Source organism: Gekko japonicus, unplaced genomic scaffold (genome assembly GCF_001447785.1).
Source record: "Gekko japonicus isolate JY-2015 unplaced genomic scaffold, Gekko_japonicus_V1.1 scaffold180, whole genome shotgun sequence".
NCBI classification, from domain to species: domain Eukaryota; kingdom Metazoa; phylum Chordata; class Lepidosauria; order Squamata; family Gekkonidae; genus Gekko; species Gekko japonicus.
Window position 1 is genome coordinate 805,783 of NW_015174278.1, and position 15,653 is coordinate 821,435.

General features: G+C 46.9%; 1 protein-coding gene across 1 annotated transcript in view; it reads left to right on the forward strand.

Annotated features, from left to right (window-relative positions):
- Positions 1–15,653, forward strand: part of DLGAP3 (discs large homolog associated protein 3) — a 67,941-nt gene that overhangs the window by 24,322 nt on the left and 27,966 nt on the right. Inside the window, exons 2-5 of the mRNA XM_015423821.1 lie at positions 8,425–8,630; positions 10,124–10,238; positions 11,865–12,108; positions 12,726–13,066. Coding sequence (XP_015279307.1) covers positions 8,425–8,630; positions 10,124–10,238; positions 11,865–12,108; positions 12,726–13,066 — 906 coding nt within the window. The remainder of the gene's footprint in view (positions 1–8,424; positions 8,631–10,123; positions 10,239–11,864; positions 12,109–12,725; positions 13,067–15,653) is intronic.

A 15,653-nucleotide genomic window follows, 5' to 3' on the forward strand; every position in this document is an offset into this window, starting at 1 on the left:
CCAGTTAGAGAAATAGCTTTCATGCTTCATTCCATGTCAGCTGCAGAGGTAGGGAGAGCTTTGTAATTTTGCTAGATCACTTGTTCTCTCATCCAGTGTACGCCTCTTGGTGCCATGGTGGCACCGTGGCGGTGGGACCTATTGGAGCAAAGAGGAGCCTCGATCCCTTGGCTGTGGCCTCGGGAGAAGCACCTCTCATGCTCCAGGCTGGGAATCCCCTCCAAGGACTCCGGGGGGGGTCTGGAATTGTCTGGCACCCCTCCCATCCACCGCATCACGGGCTGCTCCTATCAGAGCTCCGAAGCTTCGAGCCAAAACCGGAAACCATAAGGAAGGGTTTTTGTGGTGTTAAAGCCACTGTAATACACCCCATATGAGTCTGCCCCTACAGACTACTTGGAAAATCAAGTTGGTACAGAACACCCATCGCCGGCTAATGTCAGGCACCTTTCTGCAGATGCTCCATTGTTTACTGATCAGTTACCAGGCTCAATTCAGTGTTCTAGCTATCACTTACAAAGCCCTTAATGAATGCAAATGTTCATATCATACTCTGTCATTTGCTCACCAACTGACTGAATAGCTTTTTATCATATTTGTAATTCACCTTGAGTCCTAGTAAGAAAGGTGAGCTACAAATGAGGAGGGGAAGGATAACGATGATAATGGTGATGACACAAAAAGGACACAAAGAGAATGCGCAGAATGATAGGGTTTCCAGGTCTCCTCTGTTTACAGGCAGGGGATGGGGGTAGGGTTGCCGGAAGATTTGAGGATGGAGCCTGGGGAGGACAGGGATCTCAGTGGGGTACAGTTCCATAGAATCCACCCTCCAAAACATCAATTTTCTCCAGGGAAACTGATCCTTGTACTCTGGAGATGAGCTGTAATTCCAGGGGGTCCCCAGGTCCCACCTGGAGGCTGGCATCTCTACTTGAATGAGCAAAAGAGGGCCCCTTTCATTTAGGGGATTTCTGCTGCTTCCAGTTGTACCTTCAAGAACAAGATTTCTTGAGCAATCCCAGTATTTTCTTTGGGGAGTATTTTAAAAACTCTGAATAAGATTTTGAATAAAGCCAGCTAACATTCCTTGATCTCAATCAAATGAAAACCACAGCATTTTCTCCAGAATGATTAAAAAAAAAATCTGCCTCTAGCAAACATTTTTTCAAGGATCTTGTTCCTTTTCTTTGAGGTTGATTTACTTCTACAGATTGCACCATTTTGGGGCCTATTCTTATCTAATGTTATTTGTGATCGTGCTGAAGCAGAGCCACAGTGGCATATTCATCCTTTGTTAGGAGGGCTTCTCTCTGGCCCTGTTGCACCCCCTACTCAGCTGAAATGTTTATCGGTGCAGGCTCCTTGTGGCAGCAAGGGCTCTTTTATATGAAGCAATCTGAAGCATTAAGTGCTTTGAATAAAAGAAGAAACGGCAATTTTAAAAAGTAATCCAATGAGGCATATGATGTGTGAATTGTAACCTTTCCTGGATGTGTCTGATAAAGTTCACATAGTCAGGTGCAAACAGTGATGAGTTCTCACATCATAGTCTCATATGTAGGCCCTTTGTGGGACCCCCTTTAAAGGCAAATCTATAAAATCATAATATTTTCATGGGAATTGGTACTTTAATCGATAGTGCAGTGGTAGCTCATTCATATTTGCAAGTCTCTAGTACTTAAATTTCAGTATTTTAATTGGTACTTTATTTTTCCCCTTTTCTCCCTCCCACTTTATCTATGTTTCTTTCTTTATCTGAATTTCATCATGCAATAATAAGAAAATAAAAGCAATTGTTTTGTTTCTTCCATAGGCATTCTGATTTTGGCTGTTGCCCTAAATAAAAAAAACTGTGTGTGCACACACGTGCGCACTCTCTCTCCTCTCTGAACAATCATAATTTGTTTATGGAACTTTGTGTTTATTAATTAGTTTTATTGTCTTGTCACTGGGTCATAAGAGAGCCCAGCAAAGATGTGTGCCGAACACAAGTAATTAAAAGAACCTAGTCCCAGTCTGTCATAGAAGTATCTGTTCCTATTTGCCTGCGTCTTTACTGCAAACACAAATGGAGGCTTGGTTATGTTCTATTTCACTGAAGATGTTGGGGCAAATAAACGTCCAGGTTTTTATCTCCACGGTAATGCTTAAAAAAAACTTGGCATAGAATTTGGGGTGGAGTTTATTAAAAACAACCTTTCAAAATGAAATCAAATCCCACTGTAATATTCTGAAATAAAAAGAGCCATACTCATTTTGGATTTTTTTTTATGAAGACAGATGAAGGAAAAATGCTCTGAACCCAGCAATGGGGAAACAGAACAAACCGGAAAAAATGCCGGGTGATCGTTGATTGATGTATTATTGTACAAAGTCCCTACATGTTTTGCTGTGCAAGCTTCGTCAGGGGGAATCAGAGCATTCACCTAGTGCAGGAACTGTCCACAGCAACTTAATCAGTCAACTATCAGCTGGCATTTTCCCTTTTTGTTCTGTTGACAGAATAGTCATCTTTAAAGGAGAAGATGCTTTCAGAGGTAAGAGAATGAACTGTGGGGGGGAGAGATAATGACATGCCAAGGTAAGAGAGTTTTTGGAATGCATGATCTATTAGCATCCTCATTTATGGCCTGAAAACATAGCTCCACAATACATGTTCAAACTGGGTTCCCTCAGAGGAACCCTGGGAACTGTAGTTCATTTCAGCCCTTTTAGAAACCTCTGGTAAACTGCTCACCACCAGATCCCAGTCTTCAAGGTTCCTTGAGGGGTTCCTGTAATGGAGATCATTTAGACTGCCTGATGTTTTGTATTTCCAGACTCTTTTATGCTTCAGTGCTTTTATTCTTACTTTATCTGTAGCCAAGCTTTCTCACTGAGACTCAAGGCTAATTACAAAATGTAAAATGATGCAATCAGACAGCATAAGACATCCAATAACAGTGCAGTGTTATGCTTGGGGGGGTTATTGGCTATGAGCCTTCTCATAGGGTTGCCAGCTCTGGGTTGGGAAACTCGTAGAGATCTTGGGGGTGGGGTTTGTGGAGGTAAGGGACCTCAGAGAGGTATAATGCCATAGAGTTCACCTTTCCAAAGCAGCCATTTTCTCCAGGAGAACTGAGCTCAGTAACCTGAAGACCAGTTGTAGTTCCAGGAGAACTCCAGCTACTGGCAACCCTGCTTCTTGAGTAGGTCTCAGCATAGGTGGCATACAGGTAAAGGTAAAGGTTCCCTTGCTCGAAAGCCAGTCGAGTCCGACTCTAGGGTTGCGGTGCTCATCTCCGTTTCAAAGCCGAAGAGCCAGCGCTGTCCAGAGACATTTCCGTGGTCATGTGGCCGGCATGACTAAACACCAAGGAACACGGAACGCTGTTACCTTCCCACTGAAGTGGTACCTATTTATCTACTTGCAATTTCTTGCTTTCGAACTGCTAGGTTGGCAGGAGCTGGAACTAGAGACGGGAGCTCACTCTGTCATGCGGCACTCGGGTCTCAAGCTGCTGAACTACCGACCTTCCACAGCCTGCAGTTCAGCGTCTTAACCACTTGAGCCACCGCAGCTCCCAATAGGTGGCATAGGAATGTTTTAAATAAATAAATAACTGAGGGAAAGCCATGAGAGAGGACCACCTCTCTCCTTATGCTTCGCCATGACAAACTGGTGTCAAGATAGTCTGATGGGTTCATAAACTGATCCTTTCATGGGGCCATTTCACCTCAGACAGCTACAGATGGGGCCCCGGTGTGGGTCACAGTCAAAATGCTGGGGAAGGGGAGTTACTTCCCCCCCCCCAGGGATGCCAGCCTCCAGGTGGGACCTGAGAATCTTCTAGAATTACAGCTGATCTCTAGACTACAGAGATCAATTCCCCTGGAGAATAAGTATACTTTGGAGGATGGACTCTATGGTATTATACCCCACTGAGGTCCCTGTCCTACCTAGGCTCCATCCCACAGTCTCCAGGAGTTTCCCAACTTGGATCTGGTATAGGGTCGGGGGGACTTGGCAAGCCTAATCTGGTAACCCTACCTCCCATCCCCTGCTGGTGGCCAAGGGTGACCTAGCAACCCTACTCCCCCCTCATGTTATTTCCCTGATAAGAAATAATGTTGCTCTAAACCTCAGTAGATTTTTTAAAAAATGGGTACCCATATTGTGCAGATGCTCAATTAGCTACCCATTTGTTACCAAGTTCAGTTTAAGCAAGTATTGGCTATCACATATAAAGCCCTTCATGGCCTTGGCCTCTCTTATTTTCAGGACCACCTCTCTCCTTATGCTTCGCCATGACAACGTTGCCCATTCCAGCAGGGGCTTTTGCAAGTGCCAACCTACAAATGGGCAAAATCAACAGCTGCCCCCACATGTGCTTTCTCCGTTGTGGTTCCTGTTTTGTCAAACGGCCTGCCCGAGGACGTCAGGAAAGCTGGCCCCAGGATGTAGCAGGAGCGTTCTGGAACTGGAATGACAGGCCCAAGAATGGAATGACAGTCCTAGGGTGGAGTAGGAGTGTTCAGGGACTGGAATGAGAGACCACGGAGTGGAGTGAGAGCCCAAGGGTGGAGCAGGAGTGTTCAGAGACTGGAATGAGAGACCATGGAGTGGAATGACAGCCCCAGAGTGTAGCAGGAGTGTTCTGGAACTGGAACGACAGGCCCAGGAATGGAATGACAGCCCCAGGGTGGAGAAGGAATGTTCAGGGAGTTGAATGAGAGACCACGGAGTGGAATGACGGCCCCAGGGTGTAGCAGGAGTGTTCTGGAACTGGAATGACAGGCCCAAGAGTGGGCTGGACAAACACTTGTCAGGGATGCTCTTGGATGGTCCTGCATTGAGCAGGGGGTTGGACTAGATGGCCCGTATGGCCATCCAGAGGGCAGCCCCCCTGCTGGAAGTGACATCAGAAGGGGTGGAGCTAGGGAAGTGACATCACTTGACCTTTGACCTGGAAGTGGCATTTCTCCTGGCTCCACCCCCAAAGTCCTCAGATATTTCCTGAGTTGGACTTGGCAACCCTACCTTCTCCTGGCCTTCCTCTCCTGGCCTTCCTCAGACTATGCTGAACTGAACTATTCAAGAGGGCTTTTCTGTTCAGGTAATAGGGTTGCACTATATAAAACAGTTCACAGACTTACTTGGGTAAATGATTGGGACTTGTGGTCTTTACTGTTGTATATAGCATATTGTAAGTAGGATCCTATTATGTAGAATCTGTACTGCATAATGTGTCATGTGAATATTTATGCTATGGGTCAGTTATTGGATGTCCCATTTGGTTGATTACACTAACTCACTATGTGTAATCCTTCTTGAGTTCCTGTGAGAAAGGCAGACTATAAATAATGTAAACAAATGATTCCAACGTTACAATGCATGTTGCAAGATCGTGCAGCCTCAGGTGACCACTACACGTTACAAGTCAGTTCCAGGTTTCTCAGACTCGACTCTCAGGGGGGCTGGTTTTACTCAGGACCACAATGTGTGAGGTGGAGGCTCTCCTGCCTTCCCCTACACTATATTCCCAAGCTGAAATGACATCCGGAGGGAGTTTGCACCATGCTGAGCCTGTATTGACAGCTCCAACCTCCTCTAGTGATTTTCTGGCTCAGGAAAACAGCAAGGAGGGGAAGCAGGAGCCCCTCCTTCCCCCATACTGTAATCCTGAGCCAAATTGGGGCCCCTCTGAACCTTTAAAATGCCATTCCCTCTAGATGTTGTGTGGGAATCCAGACCTAACTCATTTCCAAATGTAACGTGCAGTTTGGCGCTCAGTTTGCCTTGGAGTAGTGTAGCTTTTTTTTTTTTTACCCTTCAGCCTTATTGGAAATGAGGCTCTCTTGTTTTATTGTTATTATTTTAGAGGAGAAAAACATCCTTTAAAGATATGCTATTTTCTACCTTTAAATTGCTAATCACCAAGCAGGGAACCCATTTTTCTGAGTGGAGTCTGAAGGGCTGAACACTGTCTCTTCTTTGTAGAGCACCAAGGCAAACTGGACCTGTATTTTGGATTATGTAGTCAGAAAGAGACTCTCAGTCTTCATCTCGTCAGTCTGAGCTCTTACACTAAAAACCTAAGCATGCATAGTAGGAAATAAATCCCACTAAGTTCAATGGGACTTGCTACGTTGCAAGTGTGCTTAGAATTGTGGCCCTAGTCTCTCACACAACACAGTCTAGCAGTCGTCCCATAATTACTGCTGATCTCCAAACTATGACGATTCGACTGCCAAGCTCCCAGTCGGGGCAGGGAATGCTCACCCCAAGTTCCCATTCAGTCGCAGAGGGGGTATTAAAAATTAAAATAATTTTTCTTTTAAATTTAAAACTCCCCAGTATCGCCAAGGCAGTAACATCACTTCCAATGAATACTTGAAAGTGGCAGCAGTAGTCTTAGGAATCACTGGAAACTCTATCGTTTTACTGGGCAGTACTTATGAGTGGTGTTGCAGCATTGCGCAATGTGTTTTGCCTGTCTCTGCCCCACAAATGCTTCCACCACTGCTGGGGCTGGGGCTGGCAACCTACCCCATGCTCTAAACTTTCCCCATGCAATCTTGAGAACACTGGTGATTTGTTGAGCTACCCCTGCTGCTTCCAGGTATTCCCCAGAAGTGACATCATCATAATCAGTGTTTCCCCCCGCACACACCCCATTCCACCCTCACACCCTCTCACTGTTTTCCAGGCTGGGCCTAGCAACCCTATATGGAGATCTGTTCCCCTGGAGAAAATGCCAGCTTTGGGGGATGGATGCTATGGCATCACATCCCTGCAGGCCTCCACTCCCTCCCCAAATTCCACCCTCTCCCAGATCTGTCCCCAGATTTCCAGGAATTTCCCAATAGAGTTGGCGATCTGAGGCCACAGTCCTAAACTGAATTACACCCTCCCAAGCCCATTAAAGGGTGTACATCTGCTTAGGGTGGCACTGTGAATTACCTACAAACATCCACTAGAGGGGGAATAGGATGCCTTGGACCTATCTGTTTTATGTATTCATTCATTGATCAATTTTGAAAATTTCTACCCCACCCTCCTACCAAAGCAGCAGGCAGAGTGGTTCACGACATTAAAAAAAAAAGAAAATAAAGAACGTAGTAGGCTCTAAGAGCACCAAATGGTGATAAAAGCAGCATAAAACAATAAAATGTGAAACACTGAACACCATAAATGTTAAATGAAGTAATAAAGATCCAAGCCAACAATAACAGCCAAGCCCAAGCATCTAAACAAGTTTAACAATTGTTCCTTCCTCTCCCCTGGAGAATCCTAGGAAGTGTAGTTCTATGCACGGCCTAGGCACTTCTTACAGAAAGTTCTCAGCACCCTTACCAAACTACAGTTCCCAGGATTCTCTGTTGGAAGCCATGACAGTTGAAGTGGTATTAAACTGATATAATTTTGCAGTGTAGATACACTCTCTAGGCCCTCCAACTCTCATAGTGATTATTAAGCAAGCTGGTGTTGAGAACCAGATTGTTAAGCAAGCTGGTGTTGAGTACCAGCTGGTGTTGAGTACCCAGTAGTTCTCACAAACCATGTTAGGGTGTAGGGTTGCCAAGTCGCGGTGGGGGATCGTAGGTCTTCACAGAATCCTTGCCGCGGGGACAGAGAGACGCATTGCACCCGCCGTCGCCAGGATCTGACGCATAGCGTCATGTCCTGGCGACGGTGGTGCAACGCGGCAAGGATTCTGCAAAGACATGCAGATCCCCCGCCACGATTTGGTGAGATTTGGTAGGTCTATTAGGGTGACCAATAAGGTTACCAGCTCCAGGTTGCTAAATACTTGGAAATTTGGGGGGTAGAGACTAACGCGGGTGAGGTTTGGGGAAAGTAGGTACTTCAATGGGATATAATGCCATAGAGTCCACCTTCCAAAGCAGCCATTTTCTCCTGATGAATTTACCTTTGTCACCTGGAGATCTCCAGCCCCCTTGAGATTGACAACCGTAGTGGCCAACTGTGGTTTGGGGAAATTCCTGGAGATTTGAGGGTGGTGCCTGCAGAGGGCAGCATATACAAGGGGAAGCAGCTCAGCCTGCATGTGGTACCATACAGTCCTCCTCCTTAAGCTGCCATTTCCTCCAGAGAATTGATCTCTGTAGTTCAGAGACCAGTTGTAATTCCAGAACTCCAGGCTCTTCCTGGAGGTTGGCCACACTAATAACACCACCTCAGGGGCCACTCGGCTCAGACCCAGCCTCCAGTCACATGAAAAGAAACCACAACTGAACATGCAGCCATCACTTCTACTGTCAGCTTGGACTGAGTCAGACAGCCCCAGCAAGACTCCCAGAATGGCTGGAGCTTGGCTCACCTTGCTGCTGGCCAAAGTAGCCCTTCAAAGAGCAGTGGCCTATCCTGGCACGGGCCAGTCCACCCCTTGCTTATTGTGCAGTCTCTTCTTGCTCCAGGTGCCCCAAGATGACTGGGGAGGATACCCGGCATCAGGGAAGGATGGCGAGATCCCCTGTCGACGGATGCGGAGCGGCAGCTACATCAAGGCCATGGGAGATGATGACAGTGGAGACTCAGACACCAGCACCAAGGTGTCACCCAAGGGGGCAACCCGGCGAGATGGGTACCGCCGTTCCTCCAGCGTAGATCAGCCCAGAACCAAGTAAGAGAGAGAGAGGGTGTACTCAAGACTGCAAGAGACAAGCTTAGGGAATGGGGTAGAGTTGCCAGCCCCAGCCTCAACAGTGGTGGGAGTATTTGAGAGTGGACTCTGGCAAAACAGCATCATATGATGCTGCGATGCTGCTTCTAGCTAGGAACCAGGAAGCACCATCATTATATCACGTGCTACTCTATGATTTCTCTCCAACCTCTATGCAAAAAACCATAGAGAAGATAGAACACATCCCTACAGTGTCACATATCCCTAGAGTAGCATTTTCATTTCTGGGTTCCTGGCCAGAAGTGGCATTGCACAACACCACCTCCCCATTTTTCCCCACCATTCCATTGAATGCCAACAGGACACAGGGAACTAGGGATGCCAGACCCCTGCAGTGCAGGCGAGAGTCTCCCAGTTTCAGGCACTCCTCTCTGCACCCCCAATTACCCCCCAAAAAACAGGCAAGACGCTGGAAATAAGTGTGACATGCCTATGTGACCTGGAAGTGAGGTAGGCATGTCAGTTACATCGGTGGGCAACGCTCTGGTTTTGGGGCAAAACTCTATGGTAGAAGCTAATTCTACCATATAGTTTTGCCGAAAATCCACAGCATCGCCCCCTGACATGCCTACATCACTACTGGGTCACGTAGTCATGTTATGTTTATTTTCTGAGTTCCTCCACACTTCCTGTACGTTTACCCCCATCCTCTGCCAGTGTCAGACTCTTCAACAAACTTGCTCCCAACGACACTGTCTTGGCAGTGATTTGTTTCTTGAGAGATGAAGATGTTTCAAGCTGAGACCATTTGTGTCAGAACTGACTCCTGTGGCACCAGTTCTGAAGTTATACAGAATTCACAGAAGCCGTGCCCCCCCCCAGTGACCGCTCCGTTAGCCCTCCTCCCTCCACCTGTGAACCTACAGTTACATTATCTACTGCAAACTGGCTAACAGAGGCTGGCATTCAAGGTTGTTGTGCATTTTTCCCATGTTGGGAGGCCCACTTGAAAAGCAATCATAAATTACCGCAGCAAAGCAGTCTCCACACACACACACGCTCACAGTCTGCCTCCCCATTCCCCAAAGTGAAAAAACAAAGCATCAAAGACAGTGAACACAGAACCTGTGAAATCCATGGCAAACGAGGACTCAAGTTTGACAGCCAGCAGTTCTGAGGGACTAGGCAACCCTGTGGGGTGCGCCAATGGGGGCTGGCAAGCCTAGAGTGGGCATCTTTTTAGTAGATCGTAGTCTCCAGACAGAGTCCAGTCTGCTATGTCAGGGGTAAAAAGAATAATAAAGCCCAAGCTCCCTGCCTTCTGTTAATATATTCATCCCTGGGGTGGGGGTGGGGGGTTGTTCAGGTGTACTGGATGGAGGCCAAGAGCTGACAAAGGTCAACAAAACCAGCCCAGCATCGTTTCCATATGTTCTGCTCATGTCTGTTTGGGTTTTGTTCCAAAATCTTTCTTCCCCACTGTCTCTCATTAGGTTTGCGAGTAGGCACTATTCTGACTCATATATCTGTAACTGTCCCAGTTGCTGCACATCACCCCGAATCCGGCCACGGGGACAGGGGTACGGACGGTCCTTCACCACTGGGCAGGTGAGGTGCTTTTAGCCTCTGATAGTTGGGTGGCAGGAGAGGGACGGGGTGGAGGAAGTAGAGAGTGGATTCCCTTGGAATTTTTTTGCAGATCTTTGTCTCTAAGAGGTGTTTCTTGCTGGACATTTGAAAGACTTGCATTCAAAAGCCAAGTGCAACTTCTTCAGGCTCTTATTAGAAATATCCAGGACAGACAAAATCAATTCCGCCCTTTCTGTGTATCTTGGAAGCTCAGGTGCTGCTACTTCTATAGAGCTAAGAAAATGCTACAATGACAATGGACTTCTGGTGCTGAACTGACAAGGCACATTTGGGCAGCAGATCCACAATGGAGTTATGCTACCCGCACCTTTCTTATGTACAAGACCTCTGTGCCTAACATTAGAAACCGCTCCAAATGGCAGTGCTCAGTTGGATTCCAGAAGGGCCATTCATAGTGCCCTGGGATGGGACTTCTTGGATGCTGTGCCTGGAACAGGTGCATAGCTGCCTTACCACATCTCTCCCCATCCTTTTCTTGAGCTGGTCCCACCTTCCCATGCATCGCTTTTGATCATGCCTGCTTGCCTGCCTTGCAAAGAAATGCTAAAGCCTAAACCAGCCTCCTGCACAAACCACCCAGTTTCTACAGGTTAGTGCAGAATTGTAATTTTAAGACACTCAGAGCCAGGCTCTTCAAAGCATTCTGCATCTTTGAGGATTGGCCTGTGCTTTCTGTTGCTTCAGTTTCAGCACAGCAGAGAAATGGAAGCTGCCAAATTAGTTGCAGCACACTGGGGGAAGGCTTTGCATGTTCCCATACAGCATTTCCACAAAATAGGTGTGAGATATACTAACCGTATTTGCTTGGGTACTCTGTTCTAGCAGCCTTTTTTTCGGATCTGGGGGTACAAGGATGAGGTATTTTTTGGATATTGATTCAGCTGGATATAGATTTTGGATATTGTTCATCTATCTGAAATGGCCACGCCTTGAAAATCCTGGAAATATTCAGGATTTTTGGGACCGCCAGATAGACAAACTTAAAGGACATTTAAAGGGATCACTGTCCCTTTAAATCCCTTCTCCAAGCTGCGCGGCTCAGCAGCTTGGAGAACTTTGAAGGCATTTAAAGGGCTTGCAATCCCACTAAATGCCTTCTGGGTGAACTTGCAGTCCCTTTGAACACCTTCAGAGTTAAGGGATGGTGGTGAAGAATTAAAAATGCCCCCCCCCAAGCCCCAGATACCCCCAGCTCAATTCTCCATTATAGACTATGGGGACCATTAACTATAATGGTCCCCATAGGGTATAATGGAGCTGAAAATCTTGGCTTTCCCGAATATTTAGTGAATCTGAATACCATACCGGTACTGGGATTCTGGAGTTTCAGGAAATACTTATATTTTTGGGGTTCAATATACCCAAACTCAAAAAATACCAGGTTTTTTTGCACATCCCTAGTGTAAACTTATTTGTCCACAAACCTTAGCTAATATGAACTGACACATTGGGGCCATTGAGTATTGTGGAGCCCTGAGCAGTTTGCCTCCTTTGCCCACCCCTGGGTACACACAGATCTGAGCCTCATCCACTCCCAACCCTTCTATCCCTCTTCACCTCTCCATTTTCTTCTCCTGTTTCCAGATTAATGAAGAGTTGAACCACCAGTTTGAGGCTGTGTGCGAGTCGGTTTTCGGAGAGGTGGAGTCACAAGCAGTGGAGGCTTTGGACCTGCCTGGTTGCTTCCGCATGCGCAGCCACAGTTACCTGAGGGCCATTCAAGCTGGCTGCTCTCAGGATGATGACTGCCTCTCTCTCTTCACCATGGCAACGACTGCTCACCAGCCTGGCCAACCCCTCACCAGCAGCATCCTCAAGCCAAGCACCTGTAAGTGCTGCCTCGCTTTGCTTGGGCCCAGAATGCACCACCCTTGGGGGTAGAGTTGCCAAGTCGTTTCTCAGCCACAGCGGGGGACTCCCGGGCAGCGACTGAAGCGCGTGCCGCACGCACGTCACCCAGAAGTGACGTTACGATGCCAGGCACGCTGGGGGCGGGGCCACGACCACCGGAGGGAAAACCATAGAGTTTTCCCTCCGATGGTCGTGGCCCCGCCCTCAGCGTGCCGGACGTCGTAACGTCACTTCCTGGTGATGCACATGTCGGGGTGGGGTTCTCCCCGGGGCCGGATCCACCGGCGGCAGGGAATGGGCCTCTGGGGCGGAGGTTTCCCCACCCCCCGGGGGGACTTGGCAAGTCTACTTGGGGGTATTGTACAGGAAATGAAAGAAGGCCAAAGCCAGCAAAGTCCTCTGACAATCCTTTAGCTCTTGTCAACAAACCATGTACTTCCAAACACATTTCCAAATCTATGTGGGACTGGGGGCGAGGGAGCGTCACCCTGCATGATGCTATAATTACAGTCCAATATGTGCTTGCGTTGGTATAGACCTCCCCATATAACTGACTCATCCCATGTTTGTTTTTATCTCTCCTACTTTCTACAGCCTTCAGTTACAGGAAAGCTCCACCTCCCCTCCCTGCAGGAATCAAAGCCAAGCCCCTCATCTCTGTCACAACACAAAGCAGCACTGAATCCCCCCATGACAGCTTCCTCCCCAGAGAGGTAGCCAGAAGTCCATCGTGGTCCAAAGAGGCTGCCAAGCGCTGCAATTCCACCGAGAGCTTGGAAAGCACCAAGATCACCGCCATGTCCTTAGACTTGCCTTCCGTCCAGCCCAGGACTTCCCCTAAGCCCTCCACTCTCATCATAAGGACGATTCCAGGGAGGGAGGAGCTGAGAAGTTTGGCAAGGCAAAGGAAATGGAGGCCGTCTATTGGAGTTCAGGTAGGCACAGGATGAAACTCAGCTTGCAGAGAGTCTAGACAGCTGCTTTGGGAAGAGGAGTAGGAATTTAAAGCTTAATTTGGGGGCCCAATAGGAGAATGCAGGGGCCATGTCTCATGCTGTTCCTGGTGGGCCTAGCTTGAATGAAATATGCATGACAAGAGTGTACCCCAGACAACAGACTTCTGATACACGGCTGTGTGTGTGTGTGTGTGTGTGTGTGTGTGTGTGTGAGAGAGAGAGAGAGAGAGAGAGAGAGAGAGAGAGAGAGAGAGAGAGCGAGAGAGAGAGAGAGAGAGAGAGAGAGAGAGAGAGAGAGATGCTGCCAAGTTGCTTCTGACTTAGGGTGACCCTATGAATGAATGACTTCTGAAATGTCCTGTCGCTAACAGCCTTACTCAAGTCTTGCAAACTGAGGGCCTCATGGTTTCTTAGATTGAATCAATTCATCTCATTTTGGGTCTTGCTCTTTGCCTACTGCCTTCAACTTTTATTAGCACTCTTGTCTTTCCCAGTAACTCTTGTCTTCTCATGGTGTGACCAAGGTATGATAGCCTCAGTTTGGTCATTTTAGCTTCCAGGGAGAGTTAAGGCTTGATTTGATTTAGAACCCACGTATTTGTCTTTTGATGATCCATGGTATCCATAAAACTCTCCTCCACCACCCTATTTCAAATGAATCAACTTTCTTCCTGTCAGCCTTCTTCATTGTCCAACTTTTATACCCATGCATAAAAATGGGGAATACTGTCGTTTGAATTATCCTTATCTTGGTTGCCAATGACACATCCTTACACTTAAGGGTCTTTTCTAGCTCCTTTATGGCTGCCCTTGCCAGTCTCAATCTCCTGATTTGTTCATTGCAGTCTCCCTTTTGGTTGACGATGGAGCCAAGGGATAGAAAATCTTTTAACAATTTCAGTTTCTTTCCCATCAACCTTAAATACACAGATTAAACATACAGCAGTACAAGCATTGGAATCAATGCACATAGCAGGGGAGCGGGCACAATTCCCAACTCATGAGCAAGGAGTCTACAAATGTGGGAAGTTTACACAGATATGCTCCTTCTCTGTAGCTGGGAATTTTTTATAAAAGGAATGTTCCCAGTCACGGAGAGGGAACCCACATATGTCCATTTGCTATATACACAGACCTTAACACTCTCCAGATGTAATGTCTGTACAAACTGGGAACCCACCAACCACACATACAGGAAGCACATAGTCCCCACAGGGTTCTCAGCGTGCACAGGTGCTATTGTGTGTGAACTGGGCAACTCATAGACCAGCCATATCGCGTTCTTCATATTTACCATCTGAAGAGACCTATGATGTTTTTAAGTTCTCATCCATTTTAAATCCCAGTAATTTCATTACTGGAAAGAAGGATATCCGTTTGATTTACTAGTTTGGGCATCCCTAATGTCTCAGGATGGACTTTGCTATTAGACAACAGTGAAAATAAGGCGGTACAGGCTGGTACAGAGGAATTAGGGAGTGGATTTGGCACATCAGCATTGTGCTGCCGTACTCCTTCCAGTAAAAACCAGGTGATGTCTTCAGATGGTCTAGCACTTATAAAACTAGCATTAAATGCTAGAGTATCCACGTGTCACTTCCAGTTTTTACAGGAAGTGATGTAAGCATTCCAGTGTGACACCTGCATGTGGTCCCCCGTCCATTTCCTCTGGGATGCCAAGATGAACCAGGAGGCATGGCATCTGTACAGCGTAGGAAAGTGGCCAAAGTCATACCTCATATCTTCTGCTTCAAGTCCCTTTGGGAGACAGTGCCAATGAGAAATTTAAGTTCCTTTCACCCCTGCTCTAGAGGTGGATTAATGGCTTGGGGACCTTTCAACCCACTTCTTCCTATTAATCCAATTCCCTAATATCTTGCTAACAAAGCAGCAGCAGGTCATATCACAGGATCAGAAGTTCTTGATGCTACTTGAACATCCAGTGATAGTTCTCCATAGGGGAAACCAAAGAAGAGAGCAACATAGAGAATGCCTGCATTAATTTTAGTGGTCTTGCCCTCCTGAGCATAGAGAATTGGCTAGACTGTCTTTTCCCTCAAGGACTTTCTACAAGGGTATATTGGATAGGGATATTTTTTGCAGTATTTAGCTCAAAATAATAATAGGAAAATGTCTGAAGTGGTAATTCCAGGCCACCTCTACCCAGAAATGTAAAATCCCATTTGGTCACAAACTGGTTCATGTAAAGATTCTAGTTTTTCGTGACCACGGTGAAGATCGCAGGGTAGTCAGGTTCAAGGCAAGCACCTGGTTCATACGCATTCTGTCGCTTCTCTCTCCATTTGCTCATTTTAATTTTTATTAGGCTCATAAATTTGCATTTCCTTTGCTTGCCATTAAATTATACTTCATTAGTGGGTCTGTCCCTTGTCTGTTAGAATCAGACCAGGTGTTCTGGAGACAGGCTAAGTGCAGTTCAGGCAAGTGTATCACAGCGGGTTCAGCCAAGGGGGCAGGCTGGTGAGAAGGAAGTGTCTGATCCGACTTCATGGTTTGTGGCTTATTGTTTGACAAGGTCAAAAAATTGGAGACTTGAGAGTGCTGG